Below are 22,071 nucleotides of genomic sequence, written 5' to 3'. Positions count from 1 at the left end.
ATTTAAAATTGCAATATCTATACAATTCCTAATCTCTTATCATAATCAAAAAATTAAAAATTAGATCACGAAGTCCAAGAATTTATTCTTATAATTATAATACAATAACCACTCTTACGTGCATTGTGTACCATTGTGTACGGAAATTCAACTCTGAAAAGGTGGATGTTTTTCGGGGAGAAGACTTTTCGCATAAAAACTGCAAATTAATAGACGAATAGAAACAAAAAGGAGGCTGAATATTAACAATGAACACGAACAGAAGCAATAATCTTAATGCAGGTCGCCAGTCAATAGCGATTAAGTTTCAGAAATGCCGTGGCGCGCTCGTGTTCGGGGGATGATAGGTGTTCGGCCGTTTCCGTGGCCGTTCGGCAGCGCTCGGGCCCAGCTACACCGCCCGGATCCGTCAGTCTCGCGCATGACTTCGTCGTGAGAGTATACGTCCTCTCTGTGGGTCGTTCGTACGCGAAAAAATCGATCGTATTTTTGTAAACACCGAAACGATATTTATCGGTCGCGTCGGGATCGATCTCGAGGACGTTCGTTCGACGATTAATCAGTGCGCCGCCGAGACGATCAGTGATTAAACTAAACCAGTGCCGCGAGTCGTTCGTGAATCGATCCTTGTGTGTATCCTGTCAAGGTGTTTTCTCCCGTTCACTCGGCCAGGATATTATGCTACCGATCGTGCGTGCGTCGAGACCGTGTTGACTCGAGGGCCGCACAACCATAAATTCCGCGAAAGATGCTGCCGCAAACGCCTGACATCATTCCGACGACACTGAACCAGGTAGGCGACGATTTTCTGCACTCGAGGCGGAATATTTCTCACCTCGTGACCTTCAACCTGAAAGTCTGCCGCTGTTAGATGTACGTGCTTCCCGTGTTTCCGCGCGACTACGAAAGAAAACACCGCGTCGACCGTCTACGTCACTGTTTACGTTCACCGCGGATTCGTTTTCTGGAATTCCGCTCGAATTTCGTGCGCGGGCCCGTTCCCGTTCGAATTTCGTAATTCGAACTCGTTTCGACGAAAGAAACCGATTCGTCGAACGGTTTCATGCCTCTCCGTGACTCGCCACTTTTTTTCGGACAAGCTTTTCGGTGGTCGCGCGCGTTCCCCGTGGACCGTAAAAGCGGCACGGCTCGCGGTTCGATTTTATCGATTCGCTAACGTAACAAGTTCAGAGCGGTCGACGCGATCTGCGTGTCGATCGGTGAAAGTGTGGCGGCTGATTCGAATCGGTAGAAAACCCGGCGAAAATTAGACAGGTTTTTCATTCAGCCAAGTCTCCTCTCATATTTAGTTTTGCCATTTTGTAGGCCTCGGAAATTTTTCTGTTCTGTACCGAGCTTTTCTGCATGCATATTTTCTATTATTTATACTGTACAGGAAAAATGCTAAGTTTGCCTAGATCCTTACCCATTCTGTTCAGTTCTAAGGAGTATATCGCCGGTCTTGCCAAGTATATCAAGGATACAAATATGTATAATATATTGTAAGAAAATGTACCGTGTTGCTAATGACCTTTGCTGTTGAAAAAAAAAAATATAATTTTCTAAAGTCCTTGAAGATGGGCACATAAAAAAGGTATTTGCATTGTTGATTGCTGTATGGTATAGGGTACACCATTTAACTGTACCTAAACAAGCAAGCTATTTGTTTATTCCAAAAGTATTTTGGTACCAAACAGTAACATCTGGTGCAGTATAATTAATTTTTTAATATTTATTACAGGAAAAGTTGCGTAAAGGAAATTTAAAGCGAGAAAATTGAAAGAATTTGAGTCTATTGAAATTATTTAAGAAAAAATTTTTCCAGAATTTCGTTTCCAATTCTTATGTCTGCTGAACAATTTTTTCGCATAAAAATCCGCAGTTCATTAATATTCCACTGTCAAGTGATGATAGTTACCGGAATTTTAATTCAGTTTATATACCGGGTGACTTTCAAATCTTTTGCGTTCCACGAATTGTGTGGTTCTGTTTGGAGAGTTTTCGCTGTCGGACGAGAATGGTGATTTCAGTTCTGAGAAAAAAGGAGGCGATTAGAGATAAAAGGTGGGTTGTAAAATGGGAAATGAAGTTGTTATGGCGATGGTATCGAAGTGTTGGAACAGCACGCCACTCCTGTCAAGATGGCGCAGAAAAGACAAATATTTGCAGTTGTTACTTACCGAGTTCGAGAACATCCTTTTGTGGGAACAGAAAGTTCCTTGTGCGCCTCGCCTCACGTTGCGTCAATATTACACGATCGTGTGCACATGCTTGTTCTCGGCGTATTATAGTAAACGTTCGCGACATGTTAAGCGTTCGATAGCGCTTAGATTAATCGAATTCTACCGGCTGGATCGTTTTAAATGATCCCGCCTTCTGTTTTCAATGGTCTGTTTTCAATGATCCATAATAAAAGTAACAATCATGCAAAGAGATAAACTGCTGACCGCAAAATTTAAACTTTATTTTCAAAGAGTAGTTCAAAATTTATATCTATCAATTTTCCGTGCGTTTCGTTTCGAGCAGTTAATTCGTGATTCAAAAAATTAGCGACTCGTTTAATGTTTCATTTGTTTATTCGAAGGAAGTCTTTTAGTCAGAATTCCCCCAGTGTTTATTTTGGCCTATTCACACCCTAAATCTACATTGTCTTCGTCCTCTTCTCGCTTCTTATCTCTTCGGGTTCCAACGCTCCCAGGAAAAATCATAAAAAACTTTTTTTTCAGAAACAAAACACAAGAAGTTTGTTTACAACCTATTGTCCGAAGGAGAGAACACCTTGAATCGGTTCTCGCGGTTGTTATTCGGGTTAAGGTTAAGCGAAAGAGAAGTTATGGTTGAGCAAGACACTCGCGATGATTCATATCGTTCAAAAATACGTTATTATTGCCATATTCTTGCTTCGAAGAATGAAACCATGTGTATTTGTTTGTACAACCTTATTTATTGTCTCGGGAGTTATCGGAGCAAGTGTGTCTAACACTTCAGTTTATAGCAACGGGCACTTTGCTGTTTCTAGTTCATTTCTCTCGTCGCATGATGTTTGATTATTCTGAAAGTTTTGCCAAGTTTTTGTCAAATTCTTTACGAGATTTTTCTAATTCGAATATTTTTGCACTGGTTGACGAACAGTGTTCGTTCTTCAGTTTATGAAGTTAGTAGCGTTTTAAAATTAAAATTCAAAGATAAAATGAGGATATTTGTTGATAGGTTTATTCAGTAACGCTATAAGTTACCTCAAAAATGGCAAAAAGTCGTAGAACAGAATGGAAAATGTGTTATTGAATAAATCTATGAATAAATATCTTAGTTTTATCTTTGTTGGTTCTAATTTGTTTATCGTCGCAAGATGTTCGGTTATTTGGAAAGTTACGTAAAACTGTTAACTGGAGTTTGTGAAATTCGAATTCGTAGACTGGTTGAAACTTCTAATGTACAGTCACGTAAGGGGAATAATGTTCAAGGTCACCCAGGGTGGAGAAAAGAGGTTCTCATAGCTGGAACATGTGAAATACGGGTTGAGCAACGGCTAAGGTCGCAGAGTCCTGTTGGAACTCCGCTTTCATTGTGTACCAGATCTTTCTCGCAGACTTTTGTCTCTGCCCTCGTGTGACCTTGACCATTACGGAGCCGTGTATCGTTGAATTCGTCGGGACAGCCGCTTTCGTGGCAACATAAAGAGAAGCAACACGTTGACTGTTGCGAGGGTCACATCGACGATCGGTGTCGAGCTTTCCATTGCCCGCGTGGGTGTCATCGGTCGTCGTCAAATTTCGAAATGCCGGATCGGTGCAAAATTCCCGTCAGTCTCGAGGACGATTTTCAGTCCACAACGCCATATACTACCGTCTCGATCTTCGAGCCGGAAGAATTTTTTGCTGGATCTCGCGCAGGCAGATTGCCATTACGTAAGGGCTATCGATCTTGACTGATCAAATATTTTATCGTAAGCAACGTGCTTCATGAAATATTAATATAATGTAGCCTCGTAGATCTTTCTCTGTTCCGGTCTTTCACAAAGTAGCTCACCAGAGTTATTTAATGACTTAAAAAAAAAAAACATACACACACTTTGTGTTACGGATGTTGATAATTTCGAAAGTCCGCGTTGAAGTCATGGATATTCCCGGTATTCCGACGACTCCGAGAAAACACCTACACGATCCGTCGCGCTCGCAGATTCGTCGGACTTCCAGAATGCGTGTTTCAGGTTTATCGTTCGTGGAAGGTGCGTGACGTACACCGGCAGAGAATTCTTACTTAGCGAGAGAGGCCTTATCGATTGTTTCGAAAGCCGACGTCAAACGCGGCGCTCCTTGCACACGTCCGTAAAAGAGAATTTATCCTGAAAATAAAATAGTCTCGTGTCCTTTTGAAACGATCCGAGCAGCGAACGGCGGGGATCGAACGTCGGCAGAGCGAGCGTTCCGTATGCGAAAGATGCTTCGCGTCGCTGTACGATATCATCTCGCATAGCTGGCCCGCATAAGCACACCGCTGATATTCTAAGCGTGCACGTTTTTAAGCACCGGTGAAAGCAAATTACGGCCGGGACATGTTAACCGGAACACGTGATCCGAAATCGTATCGTTGAACTGCGATCAAGTTAATGCCTTGGTTATTAACGTGGAATAAGTTGGAGGAATAATGAAAAATTGGAGAACGATATTAGGAGTAAACGTTCGCGGGAACGTTTCGGTTATTAATAATCGATACGAGGGAAAAGATAGCAGTGGAACTCGGCATTAGCATTCCCGTGGCGGAAAAGAGCGAGGAACTTTGATGATGTGGATTCGGTATTCTTCGGGCGCGTGCTTTGCGTTAATGATCACGTTATGTGTTAACGATGCCGCACGCGACCTCCCGTCACGAATACCGTGACTTCTGCACGGCGTCTCGGCTTTGTTGGGCTTTGCGTACTTCGGCGACGAAAAGCTTCGCAGCTTTTCTCGACACGTACACGGTGTATACTTACCTGCACTCGCATTAAACTGTGCAGTTATGAAAGTGCATTAGAGCGGAGCGCACCACGCGTGTCGCATTCTTTCTCAAAACTAGTCTCGCTTCTTCTAAAAACTAACAGTCAGGACACTGGATCAACTATTTATAATCAAATTTCTTAAAAATCGAAATTTGCCAACTCGGTGAAAACAATGTTGGCGACTACAATGCGCTAGTTTCAATGACCTGCAACAACAAACGTTGAATCAGGCTTTCAAATCTGACTGTACCGCCCCAGGCGAATAATTTAGACTGGTAACTATGCAATTAGGTGCAATGAAAAGATCGAGACAATGAGAAAATTGTTCAATTAGGTGCGACGACGGTATACAAACATTGCTCCGAATATTTTTTTCTATAATGTACCTACCGATGATAGCTTAATATTCTTTCATTAGAGTAGATGAGAAACATTGGTTGAATACAGTGCATTCGGGATCTACATAAACGCACAAGCATCGCTACGCTTACGTTGAGAATCCGATTTCTGAACACGTTCGCTCGCAAAAGTTAACCGTAAAGCAGCACCATGTAATTTCGGGACACCCGGTACGTGGCAATATAAATTCCTCGTTTCCCTGCGATCGATTACAGTGGAATGTCTCGGATTGTTCGAGATCTGGGAAATATGGAATTCGCGCGATATTTCTGCGGGCTCCTCACGAGATCGATTTTTCTTCCCCGGCGATAAATTTCAATTAATCGTGATACGTCGACATTTTATACCATTCGTCTCGTTTGGGTGATTTCGTGAAGGAGCGTCGGCGTAAGCTGGAAAATTTGACAATCGTCACGCGCCGCGCATTTTCTCAGTCCTCTTCGAATTAGGTATGATGAGTTTGAGATGAAAACGGGAGACTAAGTCGCGGAATTCGTTGATGCTCACGTTCGATCGGAGGATTTGTAAATTATGCTCGAACGTAAGTGGATCCACACATTTGATATGAATGAATTAAAAAATTGATTATACAGAGGATGATTCAAAGAGGAATTCTCGTCGATGCTTCGAACAAAAATGAATTAGTACAAAGTTGGATTGTGCTCGGAGAGATTTTTAAAAATTCATTCGGTTACGGAAATTTCACATGGAATCATAAATAACATAATTGGGACAAGGGTTGTTGAAAAATAAATGGGGGAAATGTTTCTTACTCGTCTTCTGCAGCAATTGCTGCGCTATATGTTTATTTGTTGTTTACACGGGTAATCACACAATTTTGTGCGCGTTCGTACACTGACAACGAGTGCGCATTTCCTCGAGATGCAGTTTCGTCCTATTTACTACCCATTAGGCTACGCTTACGTGTTTAACAGTTATCACCACCCCTTCGTTTCATCGGAAGAATCGCATTACGTTCTCATTAAGTGGAACTTCGCGTTACGGATAAAGAGATAATCTCAGATTCGGAGTACACCCTCGCTGACGGTCTAGCATCCGAGTCGTTTCATGCTAATCGACGACAAACACATGTGTACACTACTGGCAAAACACCTCGGGTAAAATGTTCCAATTTTACGCATTGACTGCAGTAAAGTCTTGATCCAAGTCCAATCCTCGGGTCCGTGCTGTGACATGAATCGTGTAGGGCTACTATTTCTTTGTGACCTCACTAAGACGCGCTACTTATGGCATCTTCGATGCTCATCGAGAAGCATAATCCGCCGAGGACCATTCGCATAGTAAATTTTACAACGTCCGTTGGAACGTTCAGAAACGATTTAAATAACCGTAAGTAATCGCTGAACTGCACGCTTTGCATGGTGCACCGGGTGCGTTTAATGCGACAACGTACGGGCTCGAGTGTAAAAAGTTAATAAAAAAACTGTAGGTTTAGTTCGAATTACCGGGAAATGACACTTGAAAAACGTTGATTTGCGTAAAGTTCCGCGGTCTAGTAATTGCGTTTATTCGTTTAACTTTCCGAGTCTCGAATTTGACGAGTAGGAGCCGAGTGTGAATTCAGAGTTATATCGGTACACTCTCCCCGTAGAATGCTGGCAGACGCGTAAAACGGGAACGCATAAATATTTGCGTTGTTTATGGACACGTGAAAACCAGTTTAGAACGATGTCGATATGCTCGAAAACCTCGGAGGATATCGTTTCTATTCATGATTTCGATCGCGCCCTCGAACGCTAACGGTTTTACGCTCGGCATTATTATTAGTTTGTTCCGGACGGTGAACATTAGTGCACATTCAATTTGAGAAGAGACAAGTTGCCGTGCGTTTGAGTTACAGTTAGGCTCAATAAATTTCCTCGGATGCGCTGCGACGTTACATGTTGCTCCGTTGGAAACTGACTTTATGGATAATTAATTACCAAGGAGAACCGGAGGGAGCAAAAAAGCATTACAGGTGGTAGCCACGTTGCAATACGGCGACATCTCGTAGATAGACGTGATCTTTCATTGCAAAATTTAGTTAAATTATAAAGGATTACATTTAATTCTTTTAATTACTTTTTTTACGAATATACTCCTCATAACGCAAAAAATTATGTTTTCACCGCGAGTAGATTCACCGTCACACGAAAAATATTGATTTTATGAACCTCTTGGCACCAGAGAGATTGATTTAAGTGGATCACCCTGTACACATAAAGGGTAAACAACGTAGCATTAAAGGTCACATTTCCTGAGATTTGAAGGTCGTTAATATTTCCTGAAACGAGAATGAAGATTTTTACAACCTTGATGCAAAAAAGCCAACAAGTCCGATTCAATGAACTATAATAACTTTGACCTTCGCAAGACCTTGGACACCGTTTAAAGAAACATGGAGGACCTTGACATTTCAAAGGACGCCACGGTGAAACCGACGAAGACGAACGTGAACGACAAAATAATGTCAGTTTTTGACCCTTTCGAATGGGAATAGCCCCTTAATGCGTTTCAATTTACCGTTATTTGCACTTGTGGTTATCTCGCACCGCAGAGAAAGGCGAATGCGAGAAGCAAGAGGCAAAACGTGCTGCCCTTCTCTCGTGCGAAACGCGTGTAGGGATTCGTACCACCGTGGCCGTGGTCGGACTGGAACATTGACAGGCAATTCTTTAATAGACAAGATAAATTATGCTGGTTTAGAGCTCTGCGGTTGGAGCAGAGTGCAACTGTTGGAATTATTGGAAGTGATTGCGGACGGCAAACAAGAAGACATAGCTTACTTCCAACCAGAAACGTTTAGACCTTCCAACTACCAATTTTCGCACATTTGTTATTTATCTTGCACAAAACCAATTTGTGGAACAACCCGAGCCATGGGTCAGCTCACGCAAAATTATTGTCATTAGAAAAACGTGCGGGCAATATAGAAATTATCTGCATTATTAGCAAGATGCTTGGAGTCGAACAGAAATTCCTTTTGTTTTTGAAAATAATTTTAACAGATTGCAGACACTTCATTGTTTCAAAGTCCATGTACTACCTTTTGTGTTCTGTTGCCAGGAAACGTCGGTCTAGGTGTATCGGAGGGAAAAACGTGGGTGGATTTCTAATCTAACGTGACATTGACCAGGGTTGAAAGGACCCCCAGGTCGGGGGTGGCTGGAGAAGCACGGAATCGATCGGTCTCGACTCGAGCAACCCCTACTGCCGACGTCTTTCCGATGCAACTTCGCTTCTCCCCTATTTTTTCAATTTCCATACCATATTTCCCAGAAAAACCAGGAGTCGACAAACATTCGAACATTGTCAGCGAAAAAAAAAAATGTTTAAAAAATAAACCACGAAAATGGGAATTCGCGAAACGATTCGCGGTCTAAGAATAATTAAAAAACAATCGTAATTTGCGAGAATTTTTATGAAAGCACAAACGACGAATCTCTTCCCCGAACTATTCGGTTTATCGTGATATACGTATGTGGTCTTTATGAGGCATAAAACCGACGGAGCTTTGAATTAGAAGGCAATTAACTACTATTGACATTTACAATCACCGTTGCATGTTGATAAAAGAACACGAGCATGCACGATCGACTCGTGCACCACTTATGCGTATGCCGGTTACAAATGGGTACCCGCAGAGTGCCCAGTCCTGTGTCAACCCCTATCAACCAACCACAAATTAACGTGACGCTAATTTTGATCCCTAGTCGCTGATAAATCAATCGCGGATTGAGAGTGCTTCTAGAATTTTCTTTTGTGTTTGTACATGCAATTTAAACTTAAACCTTTGAAGTACATAGCACAATTACGCATTTATACGGAAATTTTCTTTACACTCCTAGGCATCCGGGACCTCTCGTATAGACCACAGTAGTGGGGATAATTCCGCGACGTTTATCATCCAGGCCTTGGCGACATATATAGAGAAATCACTGAATTCCACGGTAGGGTTAGTGGTAAACGATTCAGTATATTCTCATGTGTCTTCTATGTCCCACAATAGACTTGGAAAGATTTTATTTTGCAGTCTAGGTATCGCTTGGTAATCGAATAGAATCAATCTGAAAAAAGTGGCTACGTTGAGCTACGACTGAAAATCGCAGATTATGCAAATTGCATGAAAGCAGTAAAGCAACCACGCGGAATAAAATTCGATCGGCTTCTTTCGAGCTCGCGAACATCAGACATGCCGGGTGTACTTTGAAACTTTGAAACTAAAATCTTGCGCATAACCGTATAATCATCACGGCGAAGTATGTATATCACGGTCGAGGGCGTACCAAAGCTGTCGAAATAATGCAAACGAGTGCATAAATGAAACTGCGGGGCGGTGGTCGGCGAAGTTTCGGCGAACACGGCTTCTCCGAATGCCTTGAAACCGAAGAAACTTTCGGGACGAGGAAAAAGATTCGCGAGGAGGAGGGATTCTATTAAAAGTTTCCCCCTCGCATCTTGTGGCTCGCGACATTAGCAAAAATAAGAGCAGCACGCGTTCCTCGAAAACTTTCTCGAAATAAGCCAACCGGAAGTGTTGCGGAGGAATCGAGAAGCGATGGGTAGCTCGGCATTTTTGCATTAAAAAATTGCACGACTTCGTTCTGTGTCTTCAAAATTTTTGTCTGCGAGTTACGACCCTTGTCCGGCAACCTGGATTTTGAAGTGACACAATTCTATCGAGTACATGACAAATCTAAATAATTTATGAGCATTCAGACGAACGTTACTATTTCTGTCGCGTTCAATACTAAACATCGTCGAACATTCTTATTAATAGAAGACAATTGCAGGACGTAGCTGCGATTGGAGTTAGGTCTGCATTTCTGAGCTTGTGTCGTCAATCGGCGAGCTACAGTGTGCAACAAAAACTTATCTACAATATTGACTAATGCCTGAACAGGTTATGAAAATTGTTGAGCAACTGGTTTTCCTGTAATTAATTCCTAGAGATGATTTATTTCTGAGCGATCCGATGCGTCTTAAAAAATGATCCTTAACGAAATAAAGGATCGATCCAGTTCCCGGCAGCTTTCACGAGCGCCGAGCGTTGTCGTGCACGTTTACACGTGTAGTCACGAAGAGGCACAGCACAGTCTGACTACTTGTTGCTGACTAGAACGCTCGGTCGTGTGAGCGAGAACAATCGGCGCTCTATAAAGATTTCTCGCGAGCAATGGCGCAACAAGCTTCTGCGTTCAAGGTGTACGCACGATAACGACCTCTCCGGCTACCTTTGTTCCCTTATCGGAGCGACATGGTAATGTACGATGGCAATAAATAAAAATGGCTTAGCCGTTGTCTGCGACCGGTGGATTCTAATTGCGGCCGGGAGCTTTCGCTGAACGAATTCATTACGAAGCTTTTGGGAATTGCCACGACGCGGGGGATACGCCGTAACAATTGCTATCGCGACCCTCGATGATTCCACCTGTTTCGAAGATTTATTTTTTGGTCGATGATACTGCTCTTATCTTCAAAGTCCCCTCGGTTACCTCCGCGTTCGAATCTGCTGCTAGGAATTTCGATGAAACGTTCGTAACCCTGGGTCGTCACGGACCCGAGAGGGTGAAATCAGAACTATTTTGCAGTATTGCGGTTTTAGCACTTAGGAGGGTCGTAATTTCATCTGCAACGAGCGGGTTAAATTGCTCAGTTTCATGCCAGAGAGCACAGTTTTACACTACGAAACGTAATACGAGTAACGATACTCTCAGGGACAATTGATCGATCGGGTAACTCTATACTTGACCAGGTAGTCAAACCGTGCTCGAACAGATCATACGATCCCGTAATCGTAATTGATCGATCTCGAGTAACAAGATCGTTTAAATGCCCTCGCTCGCGAAGAAATCGGAGCAAAAGATTCACGTGTACTTCGGAAGATTCGGATCAAAACTGATGTTCGATAGCGTAATCGCTGGTTGTTGTACCGGTACATTTTCAGGAAGGCGTGTTCATTTACGAGAACTACTAAACACCAAGTTTACTATTTTCCGCTGAATACAGTTCAAATTATGTTAGTGCCATTTTAATCAGAAAAATTTCACAAATAATTTGGCGAAAGTCCCACAAAAATGTAATGAAAACTAAAGAATTTTTGTAATTGGATTAGTAGTGGTATGCCCCCGGTGAAAGGGAACTGACTAAGATCGTGTAGCTCTGTTCGGCTTAGATCAAGGCTTTACTGTGATTCCATGTGTCTCTGTACTCATCTACCTGATAACCGATATACTTGAGCGGGTAGACACAAAATTCTTCGGAAACGTGTCTCGTCGCGATTATGCGAGCCCAGTCGCCTAGCAGGCAGTTGAAACGTGTACCATCGCGTCGCCTCAATTGATTTCGGCATCTAGAAAGACAAACACACAGGCCATCAAGAAGAATAGAACGTAAAGTTTCGCCTGATTGCCTTGTGACAGGCCGCTTTATTTATTGACACTTAACCCCCGGCGACAATTTCCTGCGTGCTTTCAGCGTTACGATCCTGCGGCGTTAGAGAGACGCAGCGGCGTAGAGAGCAACCATAAACGGTCGCCGAATCGCGCTTTTCCTCGCGTGCTCGCCCCGTTAATTTTCCTGTTGCGAGCCTAACGTCGGAGGATTGTAAAGTCAGCTGGACGGGACGCGGAAAAATGTCACGCCCCCGCCTTTATTACCGAACTGACGTTTACATTCTGCCGTTGCGAAAGCGACAGTCATTCGCGGAATGAGGTATCAAGCGGAGACGCGATACCGTATGCACGCGCATCGTGTCTGACGTAACAGCGACGTTGCGCGGGTTTTGATCGATATCGAGGATGTAGAAATCGATTTGGTGGACAAACAACGTCGCTGATCGATGTGTGTTCTGCCGATTCATAATTTTTCGAGATCCACGGCTCCATTCGTCTAACAAATTTCGTGTAATCGTGCTAAATGATCGAAGACCTTACGTCGCATGTAATACATCATAGTATTCTGCAATTTAATAATAATAGGTACTGTTAGCTGCGGTAACTGTAATACTGGAGGGGTGAAACATCCCTGTAAATTTTTCTCTTCAGCAATCTCTTCAATCCTAGAGGTAGAAAATAAATGTACGAGCAAATCAACAATTATATCACTGGTTTTGAATAATTTAATTGGATGGATTACAATATGGCTATTCGTTATCGATCACTGCGTTTCTTCTTGATTGCATTCATTCATCAGTCATTTCGTTCTCATCGGTCAATTAACAATTGTTTCGCATTATTGTTTCATAAAATCCACGTTGTTGGAAACAATATTGTGTCGGGTTTTTATTTGTCTTCCGTTTTGTCGTTGTAAAAATGGAACAATGGAATAAATATCGAGTAAAAATGATGAAAAATATTATCGAGGAAATAAAATAACGTCAAGTAGGATAAAGCAATGGATCGAATAAGAAGCAAAATAAAATAAGGAGAGAGATACATGGACGTTGGCTTATTCCAGCCATGTAACGTCATAATGCATCAGTTTCCAAGCGTTTCACGAACAGCGACAAAGGGAATACGCGCAAATCGGTACAAGATAGTCAGTCACGAGTCTCTATTACTCGCGGTTGACAAAAGGAGGGCTGGTTCCTTTGTGGGTAGGATCCAACGAAAGAATCTTCAGAAAGCGAGGCCACTGACCCGCCCATTGTGCCACCCTTCCGCCCCCACATAAAATATTTGGACAGAACTTCCGGCCCACGACATGCCGGTGCCAGAACAATCTCTCTCGTCTCTCTCTCTCTCTCTCTCTCTCTCTCTCTCTCTCCTCGGTTTCGATCTCGACGAGTCGTCGTATACATGTATACGCTTCTATGACGGACCCCTTTTGACCCCCTTCGATCATTGTATCTTCCTCCTAAGTTTCTTCGAGCGGAGAAACTGTTTCTTCGTCTTGATACTACGTTGTACCCTCTTGGTCTATGTTGCAATGAACTCGGAATTCCGAGCCGAAAATGATCTCAACAATCACCGAACGATAGTTGCTGTTTCATTCAAAATTTATCATCCGAAATATCAACGTCGCAACCACTAGGATACGTATTTGTGTGCATTTGTGACAATTGTACATTTTTAAAATGCAGAGAGACATTTGCAAGGATCAGTGTCTTCATGAATAAATGAATGAACGAATGACAATATGACCAAACATTCGTGACACAAGGATTAAAGACGCGACCCTTATTTATAATACCTGTGAGTAAACGGAAAAATCCATTGCCTCGTTAATTAGGAGCCATCGCCTGCAGCGTGAATGGTTAATCAGCCCGAAAGCTCGTTCCCTTTTCTAAATCGAAAGTGGTTTTCGGAGAGCATGGGGACTAGAGACACCAAGCACTGTAATTTAGGGTGCACGGGGTATTTAAGAATCGGAGTACGACAGATTCCCAGGACATGTTCCCACGGTCTTCGAGATTCTTCGGACACGCGAGCACTTCTGCGTACCACTACCTGACACGCTATGATTTCAAGGTGTTCGGGACCTGTCGGAGGATACAGACTGCGCCATCGAGTCTTCTAAAAAGGATCTCGGGGGATACTTGATCCTGATCGAAACCTGTGCTCAACTTTTGGCCGCTGGAAGAAATTCCTCTGTCCCGACCTTCGTAAAACAACTCACAAAAAAAAAAAAAAATGGGAACGTGCAGGAAAATTCGGGTGCAAACATTGTTCAAAAAGTTACAATTTAATTAGAGAAACTGGATGTTGCGTCACGTTTAATAATCTTCAGCTGCAGCTAGCCGTCTTTTTGACTAATTTTTTAAAAAAGCATGCAATGGAACGAAATTAATATTGACTTTTGTCGGAATAAAAATCGCGCTAGTAATGCATCCGACGAAATAATAAAAAATGACCGTAGAGTACTGTATTCAAAAGAGCGACACGGACAAACGACTTGATGGAGATCGATACAATTAATATGGAGGACGGCAGAAGGTCCACTCTAACTGGACGGACCGGCAATGCAGAGATTATGCAACTGTGATACGTCCGACAAAAAATATCATTATGCGAATTTATCGAACCCCGTCGTGTGCAGGCACGGTGTTGGAGAAGATTGACAAATTTGCCGCGTTATCTCGGTATGGAAACAAACTTTTGGATCGATGGGATCGTTTCGAGCGGCGTTTTATTCGCTCGGCTATCTCGAAAGTGCAGATTTCATCTCGAAGCCGATGCACCCTGCGTATATGGGGCAGGTGCACGGGTACCTGCCGCGGGCGATCCCACTTTTTCATTCTTTGCTCGGTTACCTCTCCGGTGCCCGGCATCCTCTCATCATTCTTCTCTCTCTCGTTTTCTGGCCCCTCCCCTTTCGCTCCCCGGACCCTCTGGAATCTCCAAGTCGTCGGCGTTCCATGCGAATTAGCGGCGAATATAAATAGAAAGTTTACACGCGACGTCCGTGAGCCCTCGCAATTATGATACCGGGGCCCGAGAAGCACGGACAACTTAACCCTTGCTCGATATATCTCGAACCTATCGGTCCCGAGTATGGTCGTCGAATAAGCCTCTAATTTCGCTGGCTCTCTGTGCTTCCTTCCTCTCGGTTAGGTATAACTCGCTCCCGCACAGTTACCAATGGGATTGCGGGTTTTATCGTTTGCGGGAATTGAAAATCCACGTGATAGGGATTCTCAGAAAACCTGCAGACGTTTGCTCACCGCGAAGAAAATGGATTTTTCTTATTTACACTGGGTTGGTCGCTACGTACTTTTATTTTTATTTCCCGAGCAGAAAGTAGATTACGGGGAATACAGGGTGTCCCAAAAATGTACTCGATCATTCCCGAGATCATTCGAAGCAACTTTTTCCTTTGCGAAAATGTTCTCCGCGGCTTTGTTAAGGAGTTATTAACGAAAAACGCGGACCAATCGGAGCGCGGCTATAGCAGAGAAATACCACTTCGCGACGGGTTCCGCTGACGTCAGGACCCGCCTACTGTATCCGCCCTCTGATTGGTCCGTGTTTTTCGTTAACAACTCCTCAACAGAACCGCGGAGAACATTTTCGCGAAGGAATCATCCCTTCCGAGGAAATACATTTTTGGGACACCCTGTATGTTGATTAACTCCCAGTTCAATTCGAAGTTATAGAAATCGGGAAAATTGATAGCGACGTATTTAATGCACAAACATTGATAAGGGACGGTCTTCGAAGATAGTTGAGGATTGCCGAAGGAATAAAAATTAGTTCTGCGACTCGCAAGTGCAATCGGAAGTCCTCCGCATTTTCCAATCGTTCTTATCGTTGATATATCGAGCGATTCGGTTTCAGTCGTATCAAAATGTTGAACTAATTGAGCTCGGGGGACACACCCTGACAAGCGCTTTCAATAACATCGGGATCCCGATAGCGAGATAAATTGCCAAGTTTCATCGACATCATTCGCAGGTTTACGGATGCTTCAAAGGACGCACCGGGGGATTACGGTCTTCGGAAACGAGTTTGAAACCTGTCCTCGGTTCGATCTCGAAAAATCGAATCCAGTCGGTTGCTTGTCCTTTGAAACGTTAACAATATTCTCGCAACATCGAACTCACTTGCGCATTAACAGACTTACTTAATGGACTAAATTTGTTCGGCAGTGTTTCATTTTTTCCCCTACGTTCTTCTTAATTAACCAGGCTTTTTATTGCCTTGATAACGATTCGCATTTTAAATTGTTAACCCTCCAATGGCGGACCGTATTTCGAAACGAAAATTGTTTTGTAAATGAAGGTAATTGAATGATTATTCTGAGATACCCTGGGTCAGCAGAGACCCGGACACCGTCGGAATAAAAAGTGAAACGAGCTTTTAGGGCCTGGTAGGTTCGATATCATGGCAACTAAAGCAGATATGTAGGTTGCTACCTTTAGGCGGAGAGCACTCTATATAATAATTTAGGTTGGATAGGATTAAACCACTTTATCGATCAAAGGGTTTGTTCGAAAATGGGGGCGAACGACTCGAACACGGACGATACATCTCTAATGGGAACAGTTCCTTCGGAGCAACCCCGAATCTCGTTATTCTCTCTTTTTCGTGTCTTTCTGCAAACGTTTGGACGGTTCCACTTTGTACCCCTATCTCAGAGACATTTCAATTTCTCATCCTTTTATGTTCCCTGGCTATTCGATACGGCGTCCAAGCAGGTCAGGCAACCAGCCAGGATCTTCTTTTATCCTCTTTTTTGGAACGTTCGGTCGAAAATGTTACGTGGAAACTCGGCTCGCCCGTCCATAAATCCCTCCCGAAGCTCGTTGCCGCACGGTTCAATGCACAACAGCATTTTCAAAGAACGTTGTCCCTGCGATTTTTGAAATCGATCCTTCTTTGTCGCTAGCAAAAATGCGGTTAGATTTTAGAAAATAATTTGGTAACGCTAACCAAAAAAAGTGCACTTTCGCCTCCCGCGATCTCGTCGTCGTATTTTTAACATTTCGCATTTGTATAGAGCTATTTGCATCAGGAACGAGAACAAACAGTTATCTTTCGTTTCTAAAAAAAATTCTATTCGGACCTTTGTTCAAGAAAATATCTGTGCCCGTGGAATTTTTGTAGAACAAAAAATCGTCTCTCGGAACATTATTTAGAATTTGTGCACTAGACCACTTTTTTAAGATTTAGCATAAAGGGTTCCATAAGACTTATAAATTATTTTAATAAAATTTGACAAAATTAACCTTTACAAGAACATGTTCGACAAGACAGGTTCTATGAACTCGGCGACTCGTGTTTTACGTTGCACTCTGCAATTGTCGCGTGACCAATTATAACTTGACCGGTAATTAGCACGGCTCGGCGACCTCTGACAATGGAAAAATTCCGTTCACCGTGCTATCGTGCAACGAACCGTCGACTGTCGAGCGAAAATTGCCAAAGGCACAGTTGGTTTTCACGAATACGAAACCCGAGCCACGTTGACCGGGGAGATTATGATGGCAGATTGTACGTGTGCTCGCGAGAGGTATCGCGCATCCACGATAAGATTAGATAATACGCGGAGAAACGTTTATTCAATCTCGAATCGATACCGAGTAAACTTCGTGAACTCGATACTCGATATCGTTGCGCGACGGGAAAAACTGTATATCCGTTACGGCGTTCAGGTTTGCGGCAATGGACGCGCTTTTTCGCCATTTTCTTTGTCGATTATCGCAATTGCTCGACGTTCCCGTCCGTGTTGCTTCGAAACTCGTTTCTTTCAATCTCTCTTTCCCATGAAATAACCGCGAAATTCGATAAAAACGATGTGGTACACCAAATTTTATTTTCTATTCAAGCATTATCGACCTCCATCGAGGTTGCTTTTATCGTTTTAAAGCGTAATCTTTAAAAATCGTGAGAGAGGTCAATAGACATTTTCCGTGCATTAGCCTAATCAACGAAAAAATCTCTTTTTTCGATCGCGCACGGTAAAGTTTATCCAGCTCCAGCGCTTTGAAACGTGCGTTCAAAAGGGGTTGGAGAAATCGCAAACGCGCGAGACATGAAACGACCGGGAGGATCAGAGATGGAAAGACGAGAGGGAAGACACGGGGGTTAAACGCGGGGCATCGCGGGGGGTTAATGGCTCCGGTGCTGCCACTGGAAATTCAACGATTGTCCTCTTCTGTATTTCCCTCTGTCCGCCAGCCGAGACACGTTTGTCAAGCTCGAGGACAAACTCCGGTTAATCTACGAAACGAGAAGCTGTATCAAACGATACAGCGTGTCTCGGCGAACCTGTTACAGGCCGATATCCGGGAGCCTATTACTAATCGTTATCGCTTCGGCCGACACAGCACGGTGTGATATGTTGGCGATCGAACGTGGGATAAAATGATTACATTAAAAGAATATCGATCTCCGATGGTTTTATTGGTTTTCGCCGACGAAAAACGCAATGGTCGGCTCAATGCTGATACAGGTTTTAATATAAAGTCACTTGATACGGGGTCGTGTAATATTTATAGGCAAGATCATTTTTACGGCACCTTCAAGCTGTAAAGTAAGTTCAAGCTGTTTTAATGAATAATAAAAACTCTGTAAGTTCTTCTCTGTGAGTTCTTTAACACCAGGTTTACTTTATTTATTGAGATTGTGAAGATCCATCTACGTGGAATTACTCAACTTTATTTCTTTGGGTATATATTATTTTAAAAATGGCTAAAAACTTGAGTAGACACATTCTATTTATTTTTATAAAGTAATGTAAAATACTCACTTTTAGTGCTCCGTAAACCTAGTGTTGAAAGCTCTGAAAAAATTAATACCCTCGAACGTCATAAGTTGTAACAAGTAATTCGTTGGAATATTTTGTATTTTAGATAGCCTGAAGCAAAATCCGTGAATTTTGGAAAATGTTGGGAATCGCCCGGATGCGCAGGACCCGCGTTTACAGTTTAGACAGTGGATGCGCCCCTGATCGCAGGAAAACTGTTGTTCCGACGACGGTACGGCCGGCATCAGCATGCGGCGGCACGTTTTCCCGAAAGCAAAATTTCGGTCTGGGAAACACTTACCGTGTAATTTCACGGTGTAGAATTATACTCTCTTTCAAATTACGCCCGCGAACGTCGGCCCGCCCCGCTCGGAGAATAAGGGACGATATTACGAACCGCTCGCAGAAGTTATCCGTGCGTGGAAAATCCTGGCAAAGGGGGAGAAAAAATGATATGCGGAGAAAGAGAGAGAGGAGAGAGAGAGAGAGAGGGAGAGAGTGGAGCCGGTGGCCGCGTAATAAACAGCTACCTCGACGATTCCCCCGGCTAACTCGAAAGTGTAGCGAAGGGGGGTTGGCCTGCTTGCTACCAAAGGCAGAGTGAAACTGGAAAAACAGCCTACCGAGGAAAATGGAAATGAGAGAGGCCCCGCGGAAAGGTGAAAGATCGGAGGAACGGAAGAGAATGAACGTAGTTCTGCCGCAAACACTCTCGGCGCTCGAAACATATCACTCCAAGGCCTCGTCGAGGGGTGTAGTTAGCCTCGATGGACGTACCGGATCGCTGGAACACTTGGACCACCTTCAACCTCGCCGCCGAGTTCTTGAAAACGCCCCTAAGTGCCGCTGGTTCCCCTACTTTTTTCTTCAATTGACCCCGCTACGACGACAACTGATTCAATTCTTGTATTCCAAATGAACAAGAATCTGTTGGTTCCAGAATGTCTCTTTGATATTTTATTTTTTAATTACACAAGTATTGCTCGAAGTCTTCACTGATTTGTTGAGGAAATTATGCTGTATATGGAACGCTGTAGATTGAGCTAGTTAGGGTAGGAAACACGTGATCAGGTAATGGAGAGAATTCGGTTCGGATAGTCGAGGTTCTACTAAATCGCGTACTGAACAGTGCTTGGGCTCGTTTTAATCAGAAAAATGTCACAAATTTTTATACAAATTCCCAGTAAGAACTAAACTAAATTAAGAAAACTAAGTTTTCTAAGTGAAAAGTAAATTAAGGAATATATTTCCCTCGTTGACTGAACGATTCCTCGTGATAATTTTCAACAATTTGGAGATTTTGAGCCCTCCCGAACCTCCTAAAATTCCAACTAAATTAAGAAAACTAAGTTTTCTGAGTGAAAAGTAAATTGAAGAATATATTTCCCTCGTTGACCGAACGATTTCTTGTAGTAATTTGCAACAATTTGGAGATTTTGAACCCTCCCGAACCTCCTAAAATTCCAACTAAATTAAGAAAACTAAGTTTTCTGAGTGAAAAGTAAATTGAAGAATATATTTCCCTCGTTGACCGAACGATTTCTTGTAGTAATTTGCAACAATTTGGAGATTTTGAACCCTCCCGAACCTCCTGAAATTCCAACTAAATTAAGAAAACTAAGTTTTCTGATTGAAAACAAAATTAAGGAATATATTTCCCTCGTTGACCGAACGATTCCTCGTGGTAATTTACAACAATTTGGAGATTTTGAACCCTCCCGAACCTCCTGAAATTCCAACTAAATTAAGAGAACTAAGTTTTCTGAGTGAAAAGTAAATTAAAGAATATATTTCCCTCGTTGACCGAACGATTCCTCGTGATAATTTTCAACAATTTGGAGATTTTGAGCCCTCCCGAACCTCCTAAAATTCCAACTAAATTAAGAAAACTAAGTTTTCTGATTGAAAACAAAATTAAGGAATATATTTCCCTCGTCGACCGAACGATTCCTCACGGTAATTTGCAAGAATTTTTGAACCCTCCTAAATCCCGTGAAGTAGAATCTTGTAGAAATCTGTCGGAGCCGTTAGAAACCTGAATAAACGAACGCCCGCAGATTCCCCGAGCGTCTGCTTTCCCTTTTACGAAGTTTAGAAGTCTGCGGGGGGTTGTAACCCTCCCTCTGGCGTGGCTGTCCCTCGTCTCCGAGAGATTAGGTTCGTCTTTCAAGGGCATGCGGAGGTACGTGTACGCGAAGGCCCGCGCGGATCGTTGATGGATCCGATGCTGGCCCTTTCCACCGACAGGAAAATATTGCTCGCGCCTCCCTTTTCAGCCCTGTTCGACGCGACAGGGAAATAACGGCTCCCCTCGTTGCAATCTCGCGCGACTTGGAAACATCCGTCGCGACGTCGTTTAGGTTCGATGTTCTCCGAATCGTGCGAGTCGTTGCGGATTTCCATTCCGGGAGGAAAGCGTATTAAATCCCTCTCGGAAGCTTGTCACATTCCTCAGCTGTTGTTATTTGTCTGAGAAAGGGGAAAGTATCTCCATGATTTTTCGAAGCAGTATTCTCTACTGCAGTGTTTCAAGATTTAGTCTTGTGTGTCTACAAGAAAATCGCCTATAACTCCTTCAGTATGATATATAGTTTCTATAATCTTAATGTATGTAACGTTCAGATCAATCGTGGTGAACATCGTGGTGAATTTACTCTCTTCCACTTGAGCCATTTAATGCGAAAGTGGAACAGGTCTATTTACTGTACTCCTTCCGTGTTGTCTTAAACAGAGAACGAAACGAAATGATAAATGAAACGGGAATGAAATGAGAAATAATATGAGAATGGAACGAAAGTAAACACGAAATGAAAAATTCAATCAGAATGAGAATTAAACGGAAATATATGACATTCGTTAATGAGAAATGTCGCGGAGGACCATAAAATGTCTAGTGGACACTGAGAGCGGGCTCGTGCGAGTCATGCGACTGAACGGTCAGCTCATCAGTATAACAGCATCGTTAAGCATCAGCCGAGACGAATGGGCCACTCGACGAAAGCAGGAATTTCATGAGATTTTCATGGGGATCTAGCGCTCGACGGCACGGGGTTATGCCGCATTGATCTTTTCTGATGGCCGTTGAAGGTCGGATTCGTCTCACCCACATTTCCCAAGGTACGTTTCGGCCGTTCAACTTACGACCTATTACTATTACGGTCGTAATGGGACGATGAGTCATTAAAGAACTTCCATTCGCTAATCTGTCCGTCAAGACTCGTTCATTGTCTCTTGCCTCTTGCAGAGCCGTGAATTTCCTGCGTCGCAAATCTCAAGACACAAAGTCCAATGATGTTCTTAACCAGTTAACTGTGTTTGACGAGTATACTCGTCATGAAGAAATGGCAATATTTTGTGTCACGACGAGTATACTCGTCATAACAGCTATAATTCAAACAGCGGTTAATTTTTGCGACGCAACTTAGGTACACATTTTTCAAAGAGGTCGCAACAGCTAACTGGTTAACTCTGGTCACAATTAATCGTCCCTTTACTGTTAAAAG

At 43.0% G+C, this 22,071-nt stretch overlaps 1 protein-coding gene across 3 annotated transcripts in view; it reads left to right on the top strand.

Moving 5' to 3' along the window:
* Positions 1-427: 427 nt before the first annotated feature.
* Positions 428-22,071, top strand: part of P130cas (Serine_rich_CAS and FAT-like_CAS_C domain-containing protein p130CAS) — an 84,948-nt gene continuing 63,304 nt past the window's right edge. For all 3 annotated transcript variants that reach the window (XM_076802815.1, XM_076802814.1, XM_076802812.1), the window contains exon 1: positions 428-793. In XM_076802815.1, coding sequence (XP_076658930.1) covers positions 749-793 — 45 coding nt within the window. In that variant the 5' untranslated portion in view covers positions 428-748. The remainder of the gene's footprint in view (positions 794-22,071) is intronic.

Source organism: Halictus rubicundus, chromosome 17, assembly GCF_050948215.1.
Source record: "Halictus rubicundus isolate RS-2024b chromosome 17, iyHalRubi1_principal, whole genome shotgun sequence".
Taxonomy (NCBI): domain Eukaryota; kingdom Metazoa; phylum Arthropoda; class Insecta; order Hymenoptera; family Halictidae; genus Halictus; species Halictus rubicundus.
This window is presented reverse-complemented; position numbering and strand designations above follow the sequence as displayed.